This window comes from Choloepus didactylus, chromosome 5 (genome assembly GCF_015220235.1).
Source record: "Choloepus didactylus isolate mChoDid1 chromosome 5, mChoDid1.pri, whole genome shotgun sequence".
In the NCBI taxonomy this organism is placed as follows: Eukaryota; Metazoa; Chordata; class Mammalia; order Pilosa; family Megalonychidae; genus Choloepus; species Choloepus didactylus.
This window is the reverse complement of record NC_051311.1, coordinates 132,091,195-132,118,659: the sequence shown is the minus strand read 5'-3', so window position 1 is coordinate 132,118,659 and position 27,465 is coordinate 132,091,195. Positions and strand designations below refer to the sequence as shown.

At 40.5% G+C, this 27,465-nt stretch overlaps 1 protein-coding gene and 1 long non-coding RNA gene across 2 annotated transcripts in view; one reads left to right on the top strand and one right to left on the bottom strand.

Moving 5' to 3' along the window:
- Positions 1-27,465, top strand: part of LOC119534479 — a 103,670-nt gene that overhangs the window by 63,585 nt on the left and 12,620 nt on the right. The gene's annotated exons all lie outside the window — the stretch shown is intronic.
- Positions 344-1,053, bottom strand: LOC119534477 (peptidyl-tRNA hydrolase ICT1, mitochondrial-like). Its single transcript, XM_037836882.1, has 3 exons — positions 988-1,053; positions 688-900; positions 344-598 (listed from the first exon to the last, which is right to left on the bottom strand). The coding sequence occupies exons 1-3, from the start codon at positions 1,051-1,053 to the stop codon at positions 344-346; spliced, it is 534 nt and encodes a 177-aa protein (XP_037692810.1).

The following is a 27,465-nucleotide window of genomic DNA, read 5'->3' as shown; positions in this document are numbered from 1 at the left end:
TTTGTTCTGAACAGTTCAGTATAGCTGAGTTTCTCTCACAGATAGAACAAGATAGCCGGCTTAGTGAAAGTACCTTTTTTTTTTTTTTGAGTATAAAATTTTATTGCAGCTAATACATTAAATGGCAAGGTCAGACAACACTATGATGGCTGTTTTAAAGACCTTCACAACCAGTGCCTGCAACCTTCATTCCAAATGAATGCTTTGTGATTTATAGATGAGTATTAGCAAAATGGAAGGAAGGGAGGGAGGGAGGAAGGAAGGAAGGGAAGTTCTTTCTGGTGTTCAAGTCTCTGCTGCCAAAATGTCCTGAAAAGTGGTCTTGGTGGCCACAGAGGGTGAGTCAGTCCATATCTACCCGCCTGCTTCTCTTTATGACAGAATTGATTCTCTTTTTTCTCAGCCTTTCCCAGTTCATGTTTTCTACCCTGATTCTCCGGAGTACAGCATCTTCCCTGGATGGCTCCTTGGGTATCTGGCTGGCCTCGGTGATCATGTCTCGAATTTTCTGTAGGCAATCTGCCAGATTCCGGAACTGATAGTGGCTACTTTCAGGGGTGAGAATCAACTCTCCTGACCTGTTGATCTTATTTTTATGCTGCAGAGAACAAAGGAAAAACCAAAGTCCCACAGAGTCTGAAAGCCACTGAGGGATTGACTCGAGGGAAAGGCAGGGACCTTGGTTACTATGATGACCATCTTCTGGCGCACGGGTTCTGTGATCCTGTCGGCAATTGCCAAATGGAACCTGACTTCAGCCTCGGAATTCACTTTATTAACATTCTGTCCCCCAGGACCACAACTCCGACAATACGATATTGTCAAGTGATCTATAGGATTGTCATTGCTGGCTTGCTGTGCGTCATCCAGGACCCTCCAGGCGGTGTCCGGCCCTTTGGACTCGGGGTAGAGCTTGTCCAGGCTGTAGATGCTTTGGAATTCGGGGCTGTCTACCTGCTTGTGCAGAGCCCAGCAGGGGAAGCACACAGGCGGCGGGAGCAGCCAGGGTCCAGTTCGGCTAAGGCCCCAGTGAAGGAACCAGGGGGCCGACATGTTCGGGTCTCCCCTGAAAGTACCTTTTTAATCCTGGCTTTATCTTTGATACGACAGAGACCTCCTTCTTTTTGTGTGTGTGTGTGTGTGTGTGTGTGAATGCAATGTATATACATAAAAGTGATAACTTTCAATGTGTGATTTAACATGTAGATAGCAAATTTCAAAGAATCTTATGGGTTACAGTCCCACAGTTTCAGTTATTTCCTTGTTGTGAAATATATATGCAGAAAGGTGATAACTTTCAAAGTATGATTTAACAAATAGTTACATAGGAAATTTCAAGAACATTATGTATTATAGTACCATAGTTTCAGTTACTTACTTATTGTGAAATATAACATATATATAGAAAAGTGATAGCTTTCAAAGTACAATTTAACAAGTAGCTATAGAGCAAATTTCAAAGAATGTTATGGGTTACAGTTATACCCATAACATTTCTTTCCTTCTAGCTATTCTAATGCCATAGAAACTCAGAAAAAAAAATTATAGAAAGATTCAGTATTTTTAATCCTTTGTTAAATTCTATCTTGTCTGTTACTACCCCTTTCTCTAGTTTAATTACTTTCCCAATCTTCAGGGATGTCTAGGCAGTGACCATCCTAAACTGTTCATGTTGAAAAGGGGTGTCGACATTATGGGAAAGGGTAACACATCTGGTTGATGTTCTTGAAGAGGCTATTGCTTCTGGGTTTGGAGACTTATCTGGCCTAGGAACACTCTGGAGGAGTTAAGTTTCTGAAGAATAAACTTAGTGAGTAAAACTTTTATAGAGACTCAGATAGGGATCCAGGTATTTTTTAGGGTTTTCAGGATTACTGTTGACTTGGGCTTATCATACTGTGGTAATTTGGCATATCTAACTGAAGCTTGCAAAGGCGTAATCTCCAGGATAGCCTCTTGACTCTACTTGAAATCTCTTAGCCACTGAAACCTTACTTTATTGCCTTTCTTTCCCCCTTTTTTGTCAAAAAAGGCATTCTCAATCCCTCGATGCCAGGGTCAGGCTCATTCTGGTATCCATGTCCCATGTCGCCAGGGAGACTCACTCACCTGGGACAGGGACCTTCTTTTTAGTCCTGGAAATGCTTTCCTAGAATTGGGAGCAGTGGTAGATACCATTGGTTGCCTACCCAAATAACTTGCTAATAGAACTCCGATGATACTTGTTTGGGTATCAGTTAGCCAGATGCCTCAGGGCAGATTGGCCCTTCCTCAGGCCTGGGGGTAATTCTAATTGGCCTAAGCCAACCATGGTGGTCCTATTCCTCTTGCCAGTGAGTGGTTTAAGCCTGGACACATGGTTAAATTCTGGCCAGTGAAATAAGGGGAAGAGTGCTGGAGGGCTCTGGGAATGGTTTTCCTCACTGATAAAATCAAATGCTTGAGGAAGCATATTGTTCTATACATGACTCCTAGGACTGTGGCAACAATCTTGGGGTCTGATGGGAGCCAGCTAACAGGTCAACCAATATGTTGAGGATGGTAAGGTATCTGGTCAGTGATGACCTTTTTCAGAGACTGAATACTAGGACCCCTGTAACTTGATCTTTAGTTATATGATGTAATGACCATTCTTATTATTTAAGCTATATTGGTTGTGTTCTTTAACCTGCAGCCAAAAGCATCCTATCCTAATTCATACAGTAGTGCCAACTGATCAGGGTCAATAAAACATTATCTGTAAGATGATGAATAGCAATATAATTTATTACTTATGATCAGCATATACTTTACATAAAATTAGTAGGTTTGTTGTATGTTGTCTTTATCCAAGCATCAGAATTGCTCTAGAGCATAACCACACTGACTTCAGGCCTCATCTGCCTAAAACCACAGTGAAACCTGCATTTTAATATTTAGTCCTTAAATAACCCATGTTTGTCTATCCTTTGGAAAAATAAACCTCAGGAAGGGATTGGAAAGAGGACAAAGAAGGTTGACCAGAGGCTAGAGAGCTCCTTGTTCCTGACACTGGTCTAGATGTACTTGCACTAGAAGACTAGTAGCCTGAGTGGAGAGGGACGGACAGAGAGTAAAGTAAATTTCAGGAGAAGGCACTGAAGAATTAGGAAATGACCAGGTGCAGAATAGCAAACAGGCTATGGTGAGTGGTGAAGGAAGGTGAGTTTGAGAGGACTCAAGTGTTTTAGCCTTGGGTGACTGTCCCCCACTGAATTCTCATGAAATGCTGCTGCTCTGCCTGTGGAAAGCTCTGACAGTGAAGTCGCATCAAGGCATGAGGCTCAGGCAGACTCTTCTGGACCCTGGTGCTGCTGCTGGAAGAGAAATGTTGGGTTTGTCACTGCACCTCACAGGTGACCATCTTTTGGAGTAGTGCCCAGCTCACGGACCAACAAATTCCCTTTTCTAGGAATTGATCCTTCTCTCCAAAATGCTCCATGTGCATGGTCTCCTAGCAGTCAGTTTTGCTGACAGATCCTGGCCATAGGGGGTTGGTGCAGGGGTAGATACCCAATCCAAACTGAATCAATCATTTTCTCTCTTGGGAATATGGAGTTGTGACCCTGAGAGACAGTGTTCTCTACAGTTCCATTTATAATGCTTCAACTTCAGAGTTGTAGAGTGGCCATCTTCTGCATGCCATGAAAATTGATAATCTAATAGGATTGGTCTGCGGTGAGACAAGGGCAGCTCTCGCCTTGCCTCCAGTCCAGTCCTCTTCTTTGAGCATCTGTTAAGCATCTATCTGTGCTTCTCATTTGGTTACTCCCTCACATCCTGGCTTGCATTGATTTTACTGCTGTGTGCATGGACTGCTTTTCTTCCCAGAGTCTTTCAGTTCCACGAGTTAGAACTTGATGTTATTTACAAGCGTCAGTTAATTGGAACCATCAACAGAACTTTGTAAGGGCTGTGGTTTGACCACACAAAGATGGCACTAGAAGGAGAACAGAGGAACTGTGACACCTGGGATTTGGTAAAAGCTCTCTCCTTCTACCAGTGGGGCCCCATTATTCTCGCATTCACAGGTTTTGTGTTTCACTGTGTATATGTTTATCATCTCTGCCTTTGTTCTGTTACAGTCTTTGTTTATGTCCTTGCTCTTGTACTTCCTGTAAAGCTCTGTTGCTAAGAAACAAGGAAAGGCCAAAGCTCTTGACGTGAAACTTGCTGTTAATAAGAGAAGGGAGAAAGTTGGCAGACATCAGGAGTGCTGTAGGCCTGCTTAATCCACACCAGAAATGATTTTTTTACAGCATTAAGATCAACGAAATTTTGAAGGATACAGCCTTTATTAAGGTAGCAAAGTTATTTGGGGCCAGGAGTTTCACAATAATGAAAATGGAATTGGTGCTCAGTGCTGGCTTGAAGAAAGTCAACTCTGAATCTTGGTTTTAATTCAAGCCAAGGATTTCAAAACCAGTGGAGGCTGGTTTGAGAACACTGGAAATTGACACATGCCCCTGAATAGGATGATGACTTTTTGGATTCATTTTTAATCATAAATTGTTATAATATTTAAACCTACAATTATTTCTATATGGAAATCAAGCCATCATTTCTGATTGTATCAGTGATACCCAGCTAAATGCCTTCATGTGTCACTAATTAAAAAATTTTTTAAATTCTTAAACATGTTCTATTTGTATTTTTTTCTGGTAATATAATCTCCTCAGTGCCTGTCAACTTGCTTTACACAGTGTGTGTTAATACATGTGTCTATGCATGAAGGAATATCTAGATGGTGATTTAGGACAGTGCTTCTCTAATTTTAATGTGCATTAGAATCACCAGGGGATCTTTCTAAAATGCAGATTCTGATTCCATCAGTCTGGCTGGGCTTGAGCTTCTGCATTTCTGATAAGATCCCAGGTGATGCCCATGTTGCTGGTCCATAGGCCACACTTTGAATAGCAAGGATTTATAAATTGCAAAGAAAGGGCTTTATACAGGTCAGTACCCTTTGATGTTTTTTCCGTACTATGTCTGGTGGATTGAGCACTGGCTGCAGCTGGGGGCCTGGAGATCTGGGTTCAAGTCCCATTCCTGACACTAAATAGCCCCGTGACTTTGAGCAAATCACTCACCCTCTTTGAACCTCAGTTTTCAGTCTTGTGAAATGTGGGGGTAGGGCCAGATCATGTTTCAAGTTGACCTGAGGGAGCCCTACAGCTGCAAAGGAGCTTCAGAGAACCCCAAGAGAAGTGTGAGGGTAGTGCAAGAAGGAAAAGGAGCAGTGGGGCAGTGAAGGCAACAGAGAAGGCACTATCATTTAGAAAGGCAGAACAATCAGAAATGTGTCCTGTCCCTAAGAATGTGGTTTTAAGAAGGATGCGGTAGTCAATTGTGTCAAATGTTTTCATCAAATCATCATTCAACACAATTTTTAAGGCTGCATGTTTCCTATTCCTGGGGTTTTAATGTATGCCTTGCTCTGAAGAAGTAGGCAAATTAATTTTGGAACTAGTTCCTTACTGGGTGGTATCCCGAGCATTTACGATGATGCTTCATCTGTCTTCATCCTTTAGTTGTATTAGTTCTCTGAGTCTCTCTAAGAGGTGGGTGAATGATGGAGTCACTATGAGGGGTGGAACAAGCATGTGACCTCAGTGGGTTGCTTCATTTCCCTGCAGTGTCCCCCATCACCACCGTCACTACTAACATGAGCATTTTGGATGAGACCATGATTTGGGCCCCTCACAGCTCTGATGTTCTAGGGTTTGAATGTTTTCATGGCAAAGGAAGTGGAAAGGGGAAAATACCAACTGAAAGAGTCAGCAGCCACAACAGAAGCTGTCCTGCTATCCCTGTGGTCTGATCTACTCTCCCTCCTTCTCTCCAGTTCCCCCAGTGGACCTTTTTGTTCCTATGGTTCTTAGGGAATGAGGAGATAACTGATTTATCAGCCGCCACTCTTGATCCAAGCTCCAAGGAGAGCCGATGGCCAAAGTCTGATCATGGGAGAGGCATACACACTGAGATCACTTTTATGACCTCTATATACTTCCAGGAAAGAGAGAGGGCAGGGAGAAAGGAAACTTTTCCAGTGACAAATTTTTATGTTTGGGAGCCATGTCTCTCTTCCTGGGCTATGCACTGGAATCACCTGTAATGCTTTTTAAAAAATGCTCATGTCCAAGTCCATCCCCAGGGGCTCTGATTTAATTGGAATGGCAAGGGGATTTTTTCCTTAAGTTTCCTAGGTGACTGTAATGGGCAACTGAACAAGGGAACTGGTTTAGCACTTAAGCTCAGTATTTACTCCTCTTCTTTCATTGTGTCCTGACAGTTGGCATTTTGCCCCAAGTCCTGAACTGCTTGATGAGAGGACTGTGATGGATATGGTTATTTAAAGACCATTTTATCTGTTACATTAACATTTGGCTCAACAGTGATGTGTTCCAAGGTTCCTGCAAGGTTTCAGCCTCTGCAGCCCCAGGTGATCAGATGGCTCTGGAGGGTAACTCTAAGCTAGAACAGTGGTCTTAGGTAGCAGGGGCTTTCAGCTGGCATTCCAGGAATCCAGCAGTAATTCTCCTAACTTCATTATATGTTATAGGAGGAATGCTTTAGCTAAGCAAAGTTTCCTGGAAAGCAAAGATTGTGCCTGTCTTGATTTACCAATGGGCAAATGTGGTAAAAACTTGCAGATGTACTTCTTGCTTGGGAGTAGAATTCAGAGCCAAAGGTCATAGGCCCTCAGATTAGGATCTGTGGTTGGGCCTCAAGCATTACATAGGATGACCTCATTCAATAAGTGGTGTTCTCTTTTTCTACCACCTCATTTTTCTGCATGGTTTCAACCATGTCTTACTGACAGCTCCCAAATCTAAAGATCTCTCCTAATTTTCAACTCACCATCTGTTGAAACCTCTATCTCATGGGCTCCCTCAAAACCCAACACTTGCAAATCTACCCGAAATGTTCCCCATGTCACCCCCTTCCTGACACAGTATGGAGCCAGCCTGTGCTCAAATTGTGGGTCCCAGGTCCTGTTCCAGAAGAAGCAGAGTAACCTCTATGCACATGTTGGGGTGCCTGTATGTTAGTACCAATCTATCAGGTGGCAGCCTAAAACATTGAACCAGGAAACTCCTCTCTGACTTGCTGTCCCAGAACTTGCACTGCGGGCAGAAACAGCTTGTAGAAAGCTAAAGCAGTGCAAAAAACAATTAAGCCAAAATTGCCTGGAGCAAAGAATTACCTGCTTGAAGTCATAAAATAGAGGACCAGCAAGGGGGAGAAAGTCTATTTCATAGGGAGTAGAGGGGGCAATCAAATTCCTCTAAATGGGGAATTCCTAAGGCCATAAGCCAGCCCAAGCCTATTCTTCTAGATACAAGAGCTAAACTAAAGGAGAGCACCAAACAAGCAGAGTCAGTTTGAAAAGACTATGTAAGGTTTTTTTGTGTTAGTTTGTTTTTGTTAGCCCATGTCACTTAAGGAAATCTCTGTCATATCACTAGCTGGATACAAACTTAAGGAACAGAAAGCTCAAGGACTAAATCCCAGAGATAACACTTTAAAATGTTAAATATGTACCATGTGCAACAAAAGATTACAAGATAAATAAAGAAACAAGAAATGATGGCCCATCCAAATGAAGACAACCAGACTTTGGACATACCAAAAAAAAAAAAAAATGCTTTTAAAAAATGATCCTCAGTGTATTCAAGGAGATAAAGAAAAACATAGAGAAAGAAGTAAAGGACATCAGGAAAACAATGACTGAACAATAAAAGAATCTCAATAAAAAGACATAAATTTTAAAAAGGAACCAAAGAAAAATACTGGAGTTGAAGACCACAATAACTGAAAATGAAAAATTCCCTTGAGGGTTTCAACAGCAGATGGGAGCTGGCAGAAGAATTAGTGACCTTGAAGAGAAAATAATAGAGGTGATTCAGGTTGAGGAGCAAAAGGAAACAAAGAATGAATAAAAGTGAACAGATCCAGGGAGACTTGTGGGACACCATCATACATATCAATATATGTATTACGGGGGCCTCAGAAGGAGGAGAAAAGGGGTCAGAAGGAATATTCAAAGAAATAATGGCAGACCACTTCCCAAATTTAATGAGAGACATGAATTTACACATTCAAGAAGCCCAACAAACCTCATATAGGATAAACTCAAAGATAACCATGCCCAGACACAAAGCAGTCAAACTGTCGCATGTCAAGAACAAGGAGAGAGTTTTAAAAGCTGAAAGGGAAAAGTACCATGTTATGTAGAAGGAGTCCCAGTGAGAATAAATACCAATTACTCATCAGAAGCCACATAGGTAAGAAGGCAGTGGGATACTGTTTAGAGTGCTGAAAGAAAACAATTGTCAACCAAGAAATTTATATACAGCCAGACTGTCTTTCAAAAATGTGGGAGAGATTAAGACACTCCCAGATAACGAAAAGCTGAAGGGTTTGTCACAACTAGATCTGCCCTACAAACAATGCTAAAGGGAATTCTTCAGATAGAAGGGGAAGGATACTAGACACTGGATTGAAGTGGCATGAAGAAATAAAGACATCTAGTTAAGGTAACCATATGGGTAATTTTAAATGCCAGTACTATTATGTCGTATTTTTTGGTATGTAACGCCACATTTTACTTCTTACAGGTTCTAAAATGCCTAAAAAATGATGACAAATCTATGGTTTTAGACATGCAATGTATAAAAATATACATTGTAAAAGTACAACAAAAAGGTCGAGGTGGGCAAAGGGGTAAAGGAAAAGTGTGTGTTCTGGTTTGCTAATGCTGCCATTAAGCAAAATACCAGAAATGGATTGGCTTTTATAAAGGGGGTTTATTTGGTTGCAAAGTTACAGTCTGAAGGCTATACAGAGTCCAAGTTAAGGCATCAACAATCAGGTACCTTCACTGAAGGATGGCCATTGGCATCCAGAAAACCTCTGTTAGCTCAGAAAGCACGTGGCAGGCATCTGCTGATCCCAGGTTGTGTTCCAGCTCCACTCTCGGCTCCTGTGCATTCTTCAAAGTGTCTATTTTGGCTGCAGCTCCTCTCCAAAATGTCACTCTTAGCTGCTCTGAGGTCCTTCTGTCTGTGAACTCCTTTATACAACTCCAGTGATCCAATTAACATCCACCCTGAATGGGTGGGGTAACACCTACATGGAAATTATCCAATCAAACGTTTTACTCACAGTTGATTGAGGCACATCTCCATGGAAACACTCAATCAAAGAATTCCAATCTAATCAACACTAATACATCTGCCTCCACAAGATTGCACAAAGAACATGGTGTTTTGGGGGCATAATACATCCAAACCAGCACAGTGTGTGTGTATATGCTATTGAAGTTAAGTCAGTATGAAATAAATTATTGTTATTGATTTAGGATGTTAAATTTAAGCCCCATGGTAATCACAAAGAAGAATGGGAAAAATATATACAGAAAGAAACAAGAAGGGACCCAAAAGGGCACAATACAAAAATCAAATAAATACAAAACTAGGCATTAATGGAAGAATTGAGGGACAAGTTCTGTATAAGAGATACAAAGACCAAATAGCAAAGTGGCAGAAGAAAGTCCTGCAGAAGAAAGATCCAATTTAAATGTAAACAGATCAAATTCTCCAGTCAAAAGGCAGATATTGGAAGAATGAATAAAAAAGTGTGACTCAAGAATATGCTATTTGTAAAAGACTTACCTTAAAATCAAAGAAACAAGTAGTTTGAAAGTGATGAGATGGAAAAAATATATACCATGCAAACAGCAACCAGAAGAGAGCTTGTGTAGCTAAACTAATATCAGATAAAATAGACTTTAAATAAAAAACTGTTATAATGGACAAAGAAGGTCACCATATACTAATAAAGGGGTTAATTCAACAGGAAGACATAATAATTATAGAGATATATGCACCTAACAGCAGAGCCTCAAAATATATGAAGCAAATATTGACATATGAAGGGAGAAACTATTCTGCATTAATAGTAGGAGACTTCAGTTCACCACTTTCTATAATGGTCAGAACATCTAGACAGAAGATCTAAAAGAAAATAGAAGACTTGAATGATGGGTAAACCAACTAGACCTAACAGACACGTATAGAACACTTCTCTCAACAGCAGCAAAATACACATTCTTCTCCAGTGCACGTGGATAGTCTCCTGTAGAGACCATATGTTAGTCACAAAACAATTCTCAATAAATTAAAAAAATACTGAAATGATACAATGTATCTTCTCTGACTACAGTGGAATGAAGCAAGAAATTGATAACAGAGGGAGGAATGGAAAATTCACAAATATGTGGAAATTAATGCACTCTTAAACAACCAGTGGATCGAAGAAGAAATCACAAGGGAATATCTTGTGGAAATATCTTGAGGAAAGTGAAAATGAAAGCACAACATACCAAAGTTACCAGAAATAGCAAAAGCAGTGCTAAGAGAGAAGTTTATCGCACTTAATGCTTACATTAAAGAAGGAGAAAGATCTGAAATCAGAGTCCAAACTTCATAACTAGAGGATCTAGAAAAAGAAGAGCAAACTAAACCCAAAGCTGGCAAAAGGAAGGAAATACCAAAGATTGGATCAGAGATGTATATAGAGAATAAAAAAAAACATAATAAAATCAACAAAACCAAATGTTCATTCTTTTGAAAAGATTAACACTGACAAAACTTTTAGCTAGACTGACCAAAGTGGGGGTGGTGTGGAGGGAGAGGACAAAAATAACCAACATCAGAAATGAAAATGGGACATTACTACTGGCCCTCCAGAAATAAAAAGGACTAGAAAAGAATACTATGAACTGTTTGACTACAAATTATGTAACTTCAGTTAAATGGATAGTTACCTATAAATACACAAACCACATACACTAACTCAAGAAGAAATAAAAGATTTCAACAAACCAGTAAGTAGTAAAGAGATTGAAGCAGTCATCAAAAACCTCCCAATAAAGAAAAGCCCAGGACTAGATGGCTTCACAGGGGAATTTTACTAAACATTCCAAGAAGAATTAATACAAATCCTGCTCAAACTCTTACAAAAAATTTGAAGAGGTGAGAACACTTCTGACTTATTTTATGAGGCCATCATCACCCTCACACCAAAGCCAGATAAAGATACCACAAGAAAAGAAAACTACAGAACAGTATCTCTTATGAGCAGAAATGCAAAAACCTTCAACAAAATATTTGCCAATTGAATCTGACAGCACATTAAAAGGATTATTGTGCACTATGAACAATTGGGATTTATCCTAGGTATGCAAGGGTGGTTCACAAGGAAAAAATAATTAATATAATGCATCATATTAATGGAACAAAGGGAAAAACCTCCATGATCATCTCAATTGATGCAAAAAAAAAAAAAAAGGCATTTGACAAAATCTAGTACCACTTCTTGACAAAAACCCTTAGAAAACTAGGAATATGTAGAAACATCCTCAATATGATAAAAGACATATATGAAAAACCCGCAGCTAACATCACATTCAAATTAGAAACAAGACAAGTATGCCTACTGTCACCCCAGTTATTCAACGCTGTACTGGAAGTTCTAGCCAGAGCTGTTAGGTAAGAGAAAGAAATTGAGTGTACTTAAATTGGAAAGGAAGAAGTGAAACTTTCCCTATTTGCAGATGACATGATCTTACACACAGAGAATCCTGAAAAATCCACAACAAAGCAACTAGAACTAATAAATGTATTCAATAGTGTTGGAGTACAAGATCAATATGCAAAAATCAGTAGTTTTTCTATACCCTGGTAATGAACAATCTGAAGAAGTAATCAAGAAAAACATTCCATTTACAATAGCAACTGAAAGAATCAAATATCTAGGAATAAATCTAACCAAGGATGTAAGGAACTTGTACATAGAAAACTAGAAAACATTGCTAAAAGAAATAAAAGAAGATCTAAATAAATGGAAGTACATTCTGTGTTCACGCATTGGAAGGCTAAATATTTTTAAGATGTCAATTCTACCCAAAGCATTTAACAGATTCTGTGCAATCCCAATCTAAATTTCAACAGTTTTCTTTGCAGAAATGGAAAAGCCAATCATCAAATTTATATGAAAAGGTAAGGAGACCTGAATAGCTAAATTCATCTTGAAAAATAAAAGTGCAGTTGAAAGAGTATCACTTACTGATCTTAAAACATTACAAAGCCACAGTAATTAAAACAGCACAGTACTGGAAGAAGGACAGACATATACACCCAAGGAATAGAATTGAGAGTTCAGAAATCAACCCTCATATTTATGGCCAACTGATTTTTGACAAGAGTGCAAAATCCACTAAATTGGGAAAGAATTGTCTCTTCGATGAACAGTGCTGGGAAAATTGGATGTCTATATGCAAATAATTGAGTAGACCCCTCCCTCACGCCATATACAAAAATCAACTCAAAATGGATCAAAGACTTAAATATAAGAACCAAAAGTATAAAACTTCTAGAAGCAAACATAGGGAAGTATATTTTGAACCTTGGGTTAAGCAGTGGTTTCTTAGACTTTATACCCAAAGCATCAGGAATTTAAAGGAAAAATAGATAAATAGGACTTCAACAAAATGAAAAACTTTTGTGTATCAAAGGATTTCATCATGAAAGTAAAAGGACAACCTACACAATGGAAAACCACATATCTGATAAGGGTTTAATATCCAGAATATATGAAGAAATCCTACAACTCAGCAACAAAAAGACAAGCAATCCAATTTTTAAAAATGGGCAAAAATTTGAATGGATGTTTTTCTCAAGAAAATATACAAATTGTCAAAAGTATATGAAAGGGAGCTAAGATGGCGGCATAGAGAGGAGTGGAAGACTGTTAGTACCCCCCCGGAACAATCCATAAATGACCAAAAAACTAGTAAATAACCTGGAATAACTGTGGGGAGACAAACGTGACTGTCTACTCATCATCCACCAACCTGAATTGGGAGGAATGCCCGAGATCGCAGCATAAAATCTGTAAGTAAAACTGCAGAACTACGCTGAGAGCTGAGAGCCAAGAGTCCTTCCCTCATGGAAGCCTTGTGGTTCTACAGAGCAGCACTCTCTCAGCCCAGCTCCAACTGGGGTTTTAAGGTTAACTGCTCAATACAGACAGTGAGTCTTCAACAAGCAGACAGAGGCTTTTGGTGACAACTGACCTTGGGAGAGTCGGGACACATATCTGTCTCAGGACAGGGAGCCCAGAGGATCGGGTGCTATCTCTGGCTGACAGGTGAACCTGGGAACTTTTCTGTCTGTTTTTCTCTCTGTGGAGAAAACCTCAGCCGTTTTCAGCCCGCAGCACTTTGCCATAAAGACAGCCTCAGCCATTTTCAAAACAAAACACTTTGATCAGCAGAGTCAGAGAACAAAGAACTTATTGATATGCAGCTGACATCTCTGGAGGGGGCATAGCTTCCCAAGAGGAAAGGGAGGGGCCCAGCTCTACTGCCTGCCTTTCCGGAACCAGACCCCAAAGCCTGGAGGAGGAGAGCCACGTGCCACACCCTCTTATACCAGCCATTGACAGGCTGACAGGTGCACCTGCAGGGCAGAAAAGCACAGGTGTATCAATCCTCTAAGAAAAACCATCAGGGAAACCAGATACTGAATATTTCCTCCTTCTGTGACCTGAGCCTGTTCTTGTCTAGGAAACCTGATTGGGGTGGCCTAGGAGGTCAGATGCCTAGACAACAGAAAACTACAACCTATACTAAGAAAAACGAAGCTATGACCCAGTCAAACAACAAACGTACACTTCAACTGAGATACAGGAATTTAAACAACTAATGCTAAATCAATTCAAAAAGTTTAGAGAAGATTTGGCAAAAGAGATAGAGGCTGTAAAGAAAACACTGGGCATACATAAGGCAGAAATCGGAAGTTCAAAAAAACAACTAATAGAATCTATGGAAATGAAAGGCACAACACAAGAGACAAAAGACACAATGGAAACATACAACAGCAGATCTCAAGAGGCAAAAGAAAACACTCAAGAACTGGAGAACAAAACACCTGAAAGCCTACACACAAAGGAGCAGATGGAAAAAAGAATGAAAAAATATGAGCAACGTCTCTGGGAACTTAAGGATCAAACAAAGTATGAGAATATAAGTATCATTGGTGTCCCAGATGGAGAAGAGAAGGGAAAAGGGGCAGAGGCAATAATAGAGGAAATAATCAATGAAAATTTCCCATCTCTTATGAAAGACATAAAATTACGGATCCAAGAAGTGCAGCATACTCCAAACAGAATAGATATGAATAGGCCTACACCAAGACACCTAATAATCAGATTATCAAATGTCAAAGGCAAAGAGAGAATCCTGAAAGCAGCAAGAGAAAAGTAATCCATCACATACAAAGGAAGCTTAATAAGACTATGTGTGGATGTCTCAGCAGAAATCATGGAAGCAAGAAGGAAGTGGTGTGATTTATTTAAGATACTGAAAGAGAAAAACCGCCAACCAAGAATCCTATATCCAGCAAAGCTGTCCTTCAAATATGAGGGAGAGCTCAAAATATTTTCCGACAAACAATGAGAGACTTTGTGAACAAGACACCTGCCCTACAGGAAATACTAAAGGGAGCACTACAGAGTGATGGGAGAAGACAGGAGTGCGTGGTTTGGAACACAATTTGGGGAGATGGTAGCACAGCAATGTAAGTACACTGAACAAAGATAACTATGAATATGGTTGAGAGAGGAAGGTTGGGAGCATGTGAGACACCAGAAGAAAGGAGGAAAGATAAAGAATGGGACTGTGTAACTTGGTGAAATCTAGAGTGTTCAATGCTTGTGATAAAATGTACAAATATGTTCTTTTATGAGGGAGAACAAGCAAATGTCAACCTTGCAAGGTATTAAAAATGGGGAGGCATTGGGGGAGGGATGTAATCAGCGTAAACTAGAAACTGTAACTAACAGAATCATTGTATTATGCTTCCTTTAATGTAACAAAGGTGATATACAAAGGTAAATGCAGATAAGAGGGGGGGATAGGGGAGGCATGTTAGACACTTGACATTGGTGGTGTTGTCTGACTCTTTATTCTACTTTGATTTAAGGTTACTTTCCCTTTTGGTACTTCCTAGCTGTCATTTTTTTTCCTCTTTCTTTTGCCTCTCTGCCTTCTTTGACTCTCCCTTCTGCGTTGTGGAGGAAATGTAGATGCCCTTATATAGATAGTGGTGAAGGTGGTGAACACATAAATATGTGACCATACAGAGAACCATCGATTGTTTACTTAGGATGGAATGTATGGTGTGTGAACAAAACCATCTTAAAAAATAAAATGGGTTGATGACAAAACCTCAAGGGCAATGTGCTGAGTGAAATAAGCCAGACACATAAGGACAAATATTGCAGGGTCTCACTGGTAAGAACTAATTATAATATGTAAACTCATAGACATGAAATATAAGGTACCAAAATATAGGACGAGGCTTAAGAATGAGGAGCGGTTGCTTAGTATGAGCAGAATGTTGAACTAGCAAGATGTGAGAATAACTAACAGTGCCGAATGGTGCGTGAATGAAGTGGAAAGGGGAAGCTCAGAGTCATATATGTCACCAGAAGGAAAGTTGGAGGTCAAAAGATGGGAATGTATAAAACTGAATCCTATGGTGGGCAATGTCCATGATTAACTGTACAAATATTAGAAAACTCTTCCATGAACCAGAACAAATGTATGACAATACAGCTAGAAGTTAATAATAGAGGGGCATATAGGGAAGAAATATATACCTATTGCAAACTATGTACTACAGTTTGTAGTATTTCAATATTTTTTCATAAACAGTAACAAATGTGCTATACCAACACTACGAGTCAACAATTGAGGGGGGTTGGTTAGGGATATGGGGGGTGGTTCGAGTTTCCTTTTCTCTTTTTTCTTTTTTTCTTTTTTCATCTTTCACCGTATTTCTTGTCTGGAGTAATGAAAACGTTCTAAAAATTGAACAAAAATTAAGTGCGGTGATGGATGCACAGCTGTATGAGGGTACCAAGGGCAACTGATTGTACACTTGGGATCTTTGGATAATTGTATGGTATCTGAACAATCCCAATAAAAATAAAAAGAAAAAAAAGTGTATGACAGGACACTCAACATCAATCATTAGCTAAGGAAATGAAAATCAAACCATTTCACACCCACTAAAATGGCTACTGTTAAAAAAAAAATTACAAGTGTAGGAGAGTATGTGGGAAAATAGAAGCACTCATTCATTGTTAGTGAGAATGTAAAATATTGCAGCCACCATGGAAGACAGTTTGATGATTCCCCAGAAAGTTAAGTATAGAATTACCTTATGACTTGGCAATTCCACTTCTGTATCCAGAAGAATTGAATGCAGGAACTTGAATGGATATTTGCACACCAATGTTTATAGCAGCATTATTCACAATTGCCCAAAGATGGAAACAATCCTTGTGTCCATCAACCAATGACTGGATAAAGACAATATGGTATATACACACAATGTAATACTATTCAGCTGTAAGAAGGAATGAAGTGCTTATGCATGTGACAACACATATGAACTTGAAGACGTCATGCTCAGTTAAATAAGCCAGGCACAAAAGCACAAATGTTTTATGATCTCACTGATGTGAAATAATTAGAATAAGCAAACTCACAGAGTCAGAAACTAGAATAGAGGTTACCAGGGGCTGTGGTGGGGGTAAGGAATGGGGAGTTTCTTTGGGGTGATAGAAAAGTTATGGTAATAGATGGTGATGATGGTAAGAAAACATTGTGAATGTAATTAATACCACTGAATTACATATTTGAATATATATATATTTGAATGTGGTTAAAAGAGGAAATTTCTGGCTGTATATATGTTGCTAGAATAAAAATTTTAAAAAGACGTATGACTATACAACAGAAGCAGTCAACCCTATATAAACTGTGGATTATGTTACTAGCATAATTATATAATATTGTTTCAATTATAACAAAGTTATCACACTAACGCGAAGTGTTAATAATAGGGGAAATTGCACATGTGGGAGTGTATATGGGAATTCTGTTTTCTACATGATTTGTCTGTAAAGCTACAACTTCTCTAATAATTTTTTAAAAACTTTTTCTTCTTTTCTTACCGTTCCTGTGTCAGTTAACAGCAGCCCCACACTCCCCAATACTTGGGCTGAATTTATCAGAGTCAGTCTCTTTCCTCTTCCTCCCAAGCAATTCATGGAGAAACATTTATTGAGCACCTGCTATGTGCCAGCCACTGTTTCAGTCACTGTATATACGGTGGTGAATAAGCCAGACCATGGCCTGCTCTTAAGGAGCTTTTGTCTGGTGGGAGAAAGATAATAGACAGTAAAGACATCATTTAATTTCAGGAGTGAGTAGTGCTGTGAAGAAAATAAAACAATGGGAGAGAAGGGGAAATTCCTTTTTAAGGTGCAGTCAGAGAGGGGCTTTGAGAATAGAGATGAGAATGACGAGAATATCAGGGAATGTTTGTTTGAGACCAAGGGAACTGCAAGTGCCTGGGCCCTGAGGTGGGAACCATCCTGTTTGAAAAAAGGAACGTCTGCACAGTTGTGTCTACAGAATTTTGGGCCAACATGAGTGGGGCCTGATCATGTTGGAGCTTTTCAGACATGATGAAGATGTTGGATTTAATTGTGTTTTATTTTATTCCTGTGTTATCTGTTCCCACAGCATCTCTTTCACTCTTCTATCTACCCCTCCTTGTTGTTCTACTCACATCCTTGGTCAAGATCTCATTACCCTTCATCTAGGCCATTGTTGCAGTTCCCAACCCCTTCTCAGCTTCTCTGACTCCTCCACCTCCTCCTCAGGCTCCTCTGCTGGCTCATCTCTTTCCCCTTCTCACCTTGTAACCCTCAGTAGGCCCTGAGGTTCTCTCAGCATGTCTTCCAGGGGTTCCACCCTGGACTGGCAGTCCCAGCTTCATTTTTAGACCTAAAGAGCAGAGTGTATGGTTAATCATTTTCCTCAGGGCATGAAACTTTATTATAATTAGAACTGGCAAGATCCTCACTTGATGAAAGAATTGATCTCCTTCTAATCCCACTTTCATTCCTCTTCCCTCATCTGTATTTAATGTGTATCTCTTTGTTTGGATGTGTTCTTGCATAATGTACATTTTATTTGGGTGCATTTATTTTAATTATGTGAGTGATATGTTGCATTCTCTTTCCTGCTTTCTCATTAAGCACTATGTTTTTAAGGTCTATGCATGGGATTATGTATATTTCTAATCTTTTGCTTCTAATGATAGTATTTCATGGTGCACCCATTAGTCAAGTAGACTGGGATATGCTGATGTAAGAAACAAACCCCAATCACAGGGGCTTAACACATGAAAGTTTGTCATTTACCCAGAATCCTCTGTAGGTGTGTCTGGTCATTCTTGAGGGCAGCAAACTTCTAAATCGTGACTCAGGGATCCCTACTGCTTGTGTCTCAGAGCTACACCACTGGGAGCACAGGACTTCCAGGGTTGCTGAAGCATAACTGTCTCTGACACAGTGAGCATCCACCATATTTTATCCACACATTGTCCCAGGGGTGGGCATCCAACTCCTGTCACCACCAACAATGCTGCAGTGAATAGTATCTTTGAACTTATACATCATGGAACTAGGTGAGAATTTGAGTGGGATTTGCATAATGGGTTGTAGGGTGGCTCCTCAAAAGGTATATGTCCACAGAGCCTTTGAATGTGAACTTATTTGGAAAAAAGTCTTGTCAGATGTAATTAAGGATCTCGAGATGAGATTACACTGGATTATTTAAGTTGGCCCCAAAAGCAATGACAAGTGTCCTTGGAAGAGAAGAGGAGAAGGCACAGAGGAAGAGGCCCTGTGAAGACAGAGGCAGGGACCAGAGTGATGCGGCCACAAACCAAGCAGCACCTGGAGCCATCGGAAGCTGGAAGAGGCAAGGAAGGAGTCTCTCCCAGAGCGTTATGATGAAGTGCAGCCCTGCTGACACCTTGATTTTGGATTTCTGGCCTCCAGACTGAGAGAATAAATTTCTGTTGTTTTAAGCCACCCAGTTTGTGGCCCTTTGTTGCAGCAGCCCTGAGAAATTAATACAGATTAATTTCCTGTTTATCCAGGAGAAGTCATAGGTAAGCATGCACTTTAAGTGTCTGCCAGATTGTTCTCTATATTGGTTGTCCCAGTTGACACTCCCACCATAGTACATAGAAATTCCTACATCTCTGTCAATGCTTGGCATCATCCAGCTTTCTAATTTTTATTAGCCTAATAGGTATAAAGTAATATTTCTTCATTCCTTTAATTTTCCATTTCCCTGAGTTTTCTTATTTTGAGTATCTCCTGGTATGCTTGCTTGCTTTTGGGGTGTCCTCTTTTGGAAATTGCCCGTTTAGAACCTTTGCTGATTTTTCAATTGGGTCTGCTTTCTTTTTCTTATTGATGTGCAGGAATTCCAACATGTTCCAGTTATTAATCCCTTTTTGGTTTTAGACATTGTAAATATCTTCCTCTGTTTTGCCAGCTTTAACTCATCCATAGTGTCCTTTATTGAACAGACCTTAATTTGTTTCATTTTCTCTTTGATTGCCCTCATCCATGCCATACTACGCTAAAGCCTTTTACTTGGCTTAAATTTCATGTTAGATGACTTTTTTGTTCACTCACCCTTCAGCTATTGTACGTTATTTTTTTCTGAACCCAGCAAACATTGCAATTATGTGTTTAACAAAAGTCATGGCTGGAAATGACAAGCCTTATTCTATATCCAAAAACACTGCAACTAATCAGGAACATTTGAGACCTTGGCACATTTCCTTGCAGTCAGACTATGCACATATGACTGAGATGCTGTGTTGGTTGGGCCAGAATTACAGCCCCCTTGCCTCACAGCCCTTCTGGAACCTGTTGAGACATGTCAGGGTAAGTGACAAAAAGCTCAGTGGCCAGAAGTGCCCATGAGAGCAGGCATGTCTAATCTCTTTGGGGAATTTTAGGAGTGAGTGTTCATTGAATCATAGAAGGTGAGAGCTGGAAAGGACCGTGGGGGTCATCCAGTGCTGCCCCCTAATTTCACAGATGTAGGAACTGAGACCAAGGGAAATAAAGGGGCTTGTCCAAGTCACACAGCTCTCAGGGAATTGCTCGGCCTGCAACCCAGATCTCTTGACTCTCATTTCCTGCATTTTCCATTTTTCTTCCTTTCCCAGGAGGATGTTAGAGGTCATTTTTGGAGCACCCTGGGTCAGAACCAGGCTCTGAATCCAGCCTCATCCAGGAGGTCAGGGGCCATCAGAGTCTGGACCCTCTCACTCTCCAACCTCATCTCTTGCCATTCTAGGTTAGTTTCTGCCTCTTTCCTCTAATAATCTATGCTGCCTCTTACCTGTAAGCCTTTGCTCAAGTTACAGTCATGCATGCTCATTCCTGGAGCCCCTTCCCTCTGCTCTGTCTGTCTAATCCTTCAAGGCTCAGTCCTGCCTCCTCCATGCCCCTGCTACCAAACATTGTTCTCAACCTCTTTTAGGTTTTTGTAACATTTCTTGTCCATGCAAATCCAATTTAGGCTTGATTATATACTGCATTTTTATCTGGAATATTTCTATTGTACAGATGACTATACAAGTCACTTAAGGTCTCTGTGCCTCCCTATTATAAAAAGAAGAGTTGATCAAGATAATTTCCGGGGTTGCATCTGTAGCGAACATTCTTTGTTTCTATAGAATTTGAACTCCTCAAGGAAAGGGACTCTATCTTATATTTCTTTTGCACTACTCTTCGTGCAGTGGTTCTCAACCAGGCATGAATTTGCCATCCAGGGAATATTTAATAATGTTTGGAAACATTTTTGGTCATCACAACTCAGGGCAAGTGGTGCTCCTGGCTTCTAGTGGGTAGAGAGGCCAGGGATGCTGCTCAACATTATAAAATGCACAAGAAAGCCCACCCACAACAAGGAATTACCTGGTCCAAAATATCAACAGGGCTAAGGTTGAGAAACCCTGCTTTAGTGTCTAATCCAGCACCACAGACACGTAGTAGGCACTGAGTAAACACTTCCATCTTTTAGTCAAAGAAAATGGCTCTCATAGAAGGGATTCTGCTAGATATGGAGCTGTCATGGGAAAAAAATAAAAGGAAGTGAGTACTCATGCAAAATTAATGCTACATCAGAGAAGATAATTTCATTTTCCTTAGCTAAGAGGTAAGAATAAGGAGTACAGTAAGGAAGGAAATGTTAGATGAGTAAAAATTGAGACCTGAGAAGTTACTTACTTTGCAGGAGGTGCTGATTTAAATAGCCCATCCTCTACATATCTCTGGGGAACAGCCTGTGATTGTGGTAAATAGTGATAAAAACATTGGAACACATGAAGGAATGTTCTGGGAACTATAATTCATGTTGTCAAAAAGACTTGTGTTTACAAGATCCTCATCCTTACCTTCCCTTGATATAAAGTCTGGGTGATGAGAGTGGCCTTAATTTATAGATGAAACAAGGAAACTGGTTTCATGAGCTCTGAGCTCCAACCCCCCAAAACTTGAGGCTCCCTTTCCCAGACCCCTCCTCAGGGTTTTCTGAGGTTGATAATGATGGATGACCAACTGCTTCTAGGGACTCCTCCCGGGCTCCACCTTGGCTCTGCTCCCAGCGTTCACCTGCCTTGTGTCAGGTCTGTCTCTCTCTCTAGGCTGCAGCATGTAGGAAAGCTAATTCGTTTTTTATTTGCTCCTCTCTCCTGCCATCTCCTCCATTAAATAAATATAATGAGAAATATCCTAGACATACAAAAAAGAAAGCACCCAGAAAGTTGGGATTGGAGGGAAAATCCATGGCCTAGAAATTCTTGAGATGGACATCGTTACTCTCAACCTCTCCACTTGGCAGAGGATTCCATTCCTGGTGCTCCTAGTTACCAGAGATGTTTGGCAAGTTTTCTGTTTAGATTTATCTGGGGGAAGAAATGCTTAAATTAAGCATTCAAATTCATGAGAATATTTCAGTTCCTTTTAAACTCTCCTAATCTCAAGTACTTCAAGTGAGGTGTCACTTGTGGCTCCTCATTAAGGACAAGTTCTTCTGAAGGGGACTTCCAGCAGTTCATTTCAGGAGATCTCTGAGTCGATGGTCAAATGCAGTGTTTCTTAAAACAAGCTGAAATGTGAATTTAGCAATACCCATGAACTTTTAAAAAAAATATAATTCAGGTTCCTCTCTATTACATAGGATTATAAATTGGGTTCATAAAAAAAACAAGGGCCTGGGATCTTTTTTCCGGGTTTTACAGCAAAAGAAATTTGAAAGAAGGAAATTGTGTCTTTTATAACTTTCCTTTAAAGGTTTTTGGGAAAATATTCTGGGGCAAGGTCTAAGTGTCAGCTGTGTCACTAGGGCAGAAATCTATGAATAATAGAAATTTGATAAATGCGTACTGTCGCTGCAGCTGCTGGGTTTTTCAGCAGGTGGATGCATGACTTGTCTCAATAGAATGATCTGAAAGAACCACAGGAAGAGATTATGGAAAGGTAAAACCTGTAAGTGTGATGCAAACTTTGTAGCCCAGCCACTATTTCTTAGTCGAGTTTTGTTTTTGCACGCACGCTTCCAAGTCTCCTTTTACACCTTTCATCCTGCTTCCCTCATACACCAAATAGTGATACACATGGTAATAAGTGTAAGGAATTGAGTCACTGCTTCAAGCCTCCTTTTGTGTTCATTTAAAAATGTGGTGCCAAAAGCAGCTCTTTGTTTAATCTCTGATTTTACTTTCAGAGGTCTTTTACACCTGCTTGGCTCGGCACCGCTGAGGTTGGTTTTACAAGAAGCTACCAATAAAGCCCAGAATGGGGAAAAATGAGTAAACTCTTACTCTGAAGGCCCAGTTTGTAAAAGGGGAGATCCCCTTTATACTTTATGAGAATGCACAATCTAGCAAAACTCTATTTAAAAGTTCTCCTATCCTATATGGGAAGGCATAGCTCAGCGAGTAGGAAACAGTTTTTGGCTCATCAGTTAACTTTTTTGAGCATCTCTCTGTAATTCTGTTCTTTCCTTGAATTCGGAGGATAATATGGAGGCAGAATTCTAAGAAGGCCCCCAAAACTTCCATCCCCTCCCACCTCACCTCCATGCTGTACATAGTTCCCAGGACTGTGAACTTGTTGGATTTTACTTCTGTGATTAAATTAGTTAAATGGCACAGCTGGCTTCAAGAAAGGGAGATTATCAGGTGGGCCTGACCTAATCTCATGAGCCCTTTAAAAGCAGAGAGTTTCTCTGGCTGGTCACAGAAGAGGAAGTCAGAAATTCGAAGCACAGGAGGAATTTGACATGCTATTGCAAGCCTGGAGATGGAGGGGACCACATGGTAAGGAATGAGGGTGACCTCTGAATGCTGGGAGCAGCCCCAGGCTTACAAACTTCAGTTCTATAACCACAAAGACATGAACTCTGCCAGCAATCAGTAAGCTTGGAAGAGGACCCCAAGCCCTAGATGAGAAGGCAGCCCTGGCCAGAACCCTGATTTCAGCCCGGTGATGCCCTGAGAAGACAACCTAGTCACACCATTTCCGGACTTCTGACCTACAGAAATTGTGAGATGATACGTTTGTGTTGCTATCTGCTAAATTATGTGATAATTTGTTACACAGCAGTAGAAAACTAATAGAGAACAGGAGAAAGTCTTGGGGAGAAAGACGCTATGTACAAACAGCATTCCTATGTTTGGTTGTAGAACAAACTCTATTGTCCTCAAGTGCTGGTGGCCTGGGGATTAACCTGAAGATGACAAGGAATGGCCCCTGCTCTCAGCTGCAGTGCAGGCACCCTCTCATTTGGTGGCACCACAATCGTTCCTAGGCAGGAGTCCAGGCCTATACTGACAAGTCTTTTGATGTTTTGCAAAAATAGCCAGAAACCCAGAATTTTACATGAAATTGCCTGAAACTAGGGTACTACTTCAAAAATACATTTTAAAAAAGCATTGTGTTTACCACACGGAAATAATCAGGCATATCCAAAACACAGGTACTTCTAGAAGGCCAGCTGGTCTGGTCCCTTCAATAATTCAAAGTAAGTTAAAACAAACAAACAAAAAAAATCAAGACTGGGATTGGGGGCAGGCTGTTTGGAAGGACTTTACAGACTTAACAACCAATGGCAATGAGTGTCTTTAGAGCTTAGTTTGAAAAAAAAAAATCACCTATAATAGACATTTTGGGGACAATTGTGGAAATTTGAATATGAACTGGGTATTAGATGGGTATTAGGAGTTTATAGTTAGTTGATTTGGATGTGACAATAGTATTATGACTATATTGGGAGAGTTCTTAAATTTCTAAAGATGCATGCTGAAATATTTAGGCATGAATTATAATGTCTTTAATTTACTTAAAATTATTTTTCAGTGTATACATATATATGCAATATATATATACTATACCCACACCCACATATATATAGTAAAACGTGTGACTGGTTTGAGCAATGATTGACTCTAGATATTGGATATCTGTGTGATGAGCCATTCCTAATATTTTTCTATATGTTTGAAACATTTTATAACAAATAATTTGAAAAGAAGCACCTGAATGGACTGCAAATAATATGTCAGGGGGTACACAGCTTGCAATTGCAATCTATCAGATTAGATCAAAAGAACTGTAAGGAATTTGCAGGTTAACCAGTCCCCTTTTCCCTGCTTCTACAATGGTGTTTTGGCCAGCCTCCCATTGTTGGGTATTTATGTATCTGTCTCTGCTTCTAGATGTACATTCTCCTGCAGCTATAAAGGGAACTTATTTACCTAGGTGTTCTTGGTGCCTGCAGATAAGTGATCATTCAATATGTTTTTGCTGAAAACTAGGAAAAATTATAATAAATTATTTTTTTTAAATAGCAGCTAACTTCACTGGGCATTTAAAATGTTCCAGGCTAAACTTGAAAGGTGAAATCACTGCCCTCCCCCCTACGTGGGATCAGACACCCAGGGTAGTGAATCTCCCTGGCAACGTGGAATATGACTCCCGGGGAGGAATGTAGACCTGGCATCGTGGGATGGAGAACATCTTCTTGACCAAAAGGGGGATGTGAAAGGAAATGAAATAAGCTTCAGTGGCAGAGAGATTCCAAAAGGAGCCAAGAGGTCACTCTGGTGGGCACTCTTACGCACAATTTAGACAACCCTTTTTAGGTTCTAAAGAATTGGGGTAGCTGGTGGTGGATACCTGAAACTATCAAACTACAACCCAGAACCCATGAATCTCGAAGACAATTGTATAAAAATGTAGCTTATGAGGGGTGACAATGGGATTGGGAAAGCCATAAGGACCACACTCCACTTTGTCTAGTTTATGGATGGATGAGTAGAAAAATAGGGGAAGGAAACAAACAGACAAAGGTACCCAGTGTTCTTTTTTACTTCAATTGCTCTTTTTCACTCTAATTATTATTCTTGTTATTTTTGTGTGTGTGCTAATGAAGGTGTCAGGGATTGATTTAGGTGATGAATGTACAACTATGTAATGGTACTGTGAACAATCGAAAGTGCGGTTTGTTTTGTATGACTGTGTGGTATGTGAATATATCTCAATAAAATGAAGATTAAAAAAAAAAAATGTTCCAGGCTAAGACCCTCACAACAATCATATGAATTAGATGGAGTTAAATACTAATAGTTCTGTAGTTGATCCCATTTTACTAATGAAGAAGGTGAGGCTCAAGAGGCCTGGAAAGTTGCTCAAGGCCACACATTTGAGGCCAAACAGGCTGGCGCCACAGCCCCATTTCAGAGCAACACCCCTTCATGCCTCTGAAGTCCCCTGAGCTGTCCAATGTACAAAATTGCACTAAAATAAGTTTGAACACGTTCTGCATGGCCAACAAGGGAAATTCAGGAAGGGCAAGAAAAGGAAGAAAGGAGGCAGGACTGTGGTACCCAGTGCAGCTGGCCTGAGGAGCAGTGTCTGTAGAGGAACATCTCACAAGGGCTGAACTTGGGGCGCCAGGAGCCGGCAACCCTGTGGCCTGTGTGACTTATGCAGGCAGGAAGGATGAGCGTGTGGCGGCAGGAGCAGCGAGAGGTTAGGGGCCCCTCGACTCCAGCACTCTGGAGCAGCTGACTAGAGTGCCAGCAATCTAGGTGGACAGAGGAACCACCTCTTCCCACAAAGCCCCAGGCAGCTGCCATTCTGCCTGCCTCTGACTGCAGCTGGGGACCTAGTGTGGGCCCCGATGTGGTAACACCCGTCTTCAATGAGGGTTAACTTCCAAGAATATATTTACTGTCTGCCTGGTAGCCCTTGGGGATCTACAGCACTAAGTCATCTCACTAGGTCATCTCACTAGGAAATGGGGGGGAGACTAATTGTACTTGTCTTCCTCTCCAGAAAACCTCCCCCAAGAACATTTTGAAATCATGCAGTACATATTTCTGGAGACATTTTCAAGTGGGGCAAATCGGTTTAAATTTTTTGCTGTTGGCTGATTTGGAAAGACAGAGAATTTTTTTTTTTTATTAAATTCAGTTTTATTGAAATACATTCACACACCATACAATCATCCATGGTATACAATCCACTGTCCACAGTATGATAACATAGTTCTGCGTTCATCACCACAATCTATCTCTGAACATTTTCCTTACATCAGAAAGAACCACAACAAGAATAAAAAATAAAAGTGAAAAAAGAACACCCAAATCATCCCCCCATCCCACCCCATTTGTCCTTTAGTTTTTACCCTCATTCCTCCACTCATCCATACACTAGATAAAGGGGGTGTGATCCACAAGGTCTTCACAATCACACTGTCACCCCTTGTAATCTACATTATTGTATAATTGTCTTCAGGAGTCCAGACTGCTGGGTTGGAGTTTGGTAGTTTCAGGTATTTACTTCTAGCTATTCCAATACATTAAAACCTAAGAGGTGTTATCTATATAGTGCATAAGAATGTCCACCAGAGTGACCTCTCGACTCCATTTGAAATCTCTCAGGCACTGAAACTATTTCGTCTCATTTTGCATCCCCCTTTTGGTCAAGAAGATACTCTCAGTCCCACGACGCCGGGTCCACATTCATCCCCGGGAGTCATATTCTGCATTGCCAGGGAGATTTACACCCCTGGGAGTCGGGTCCCACATAGGGGCAAGGGCAGCGAGTTCACCTGTCGAGATGGCTCAGTTAGATAGAGAGAGGGCCACATCTGAGCAACAAAGAGGTACTCAGGGGGAGAATCTTAGGCACCATTACATTCAAGTTTAGACTCTCCTTTGTGCTAATGAGCTTCATAAGGGCAAGTCCCATGCTTGAGGGCTCAGCACATCAAACTGCCAGTCCCAATGTTTGTGACAACATCAACACTAGTCCAGGTGAGGATGTCCAACACATCCACACCTTCCCCCAGATCCTCGGGGCTGGGGAGGGGGAGGCTGTAAATATATTTTTTATTATCTGCCCAAATTACTCTGGGATGTG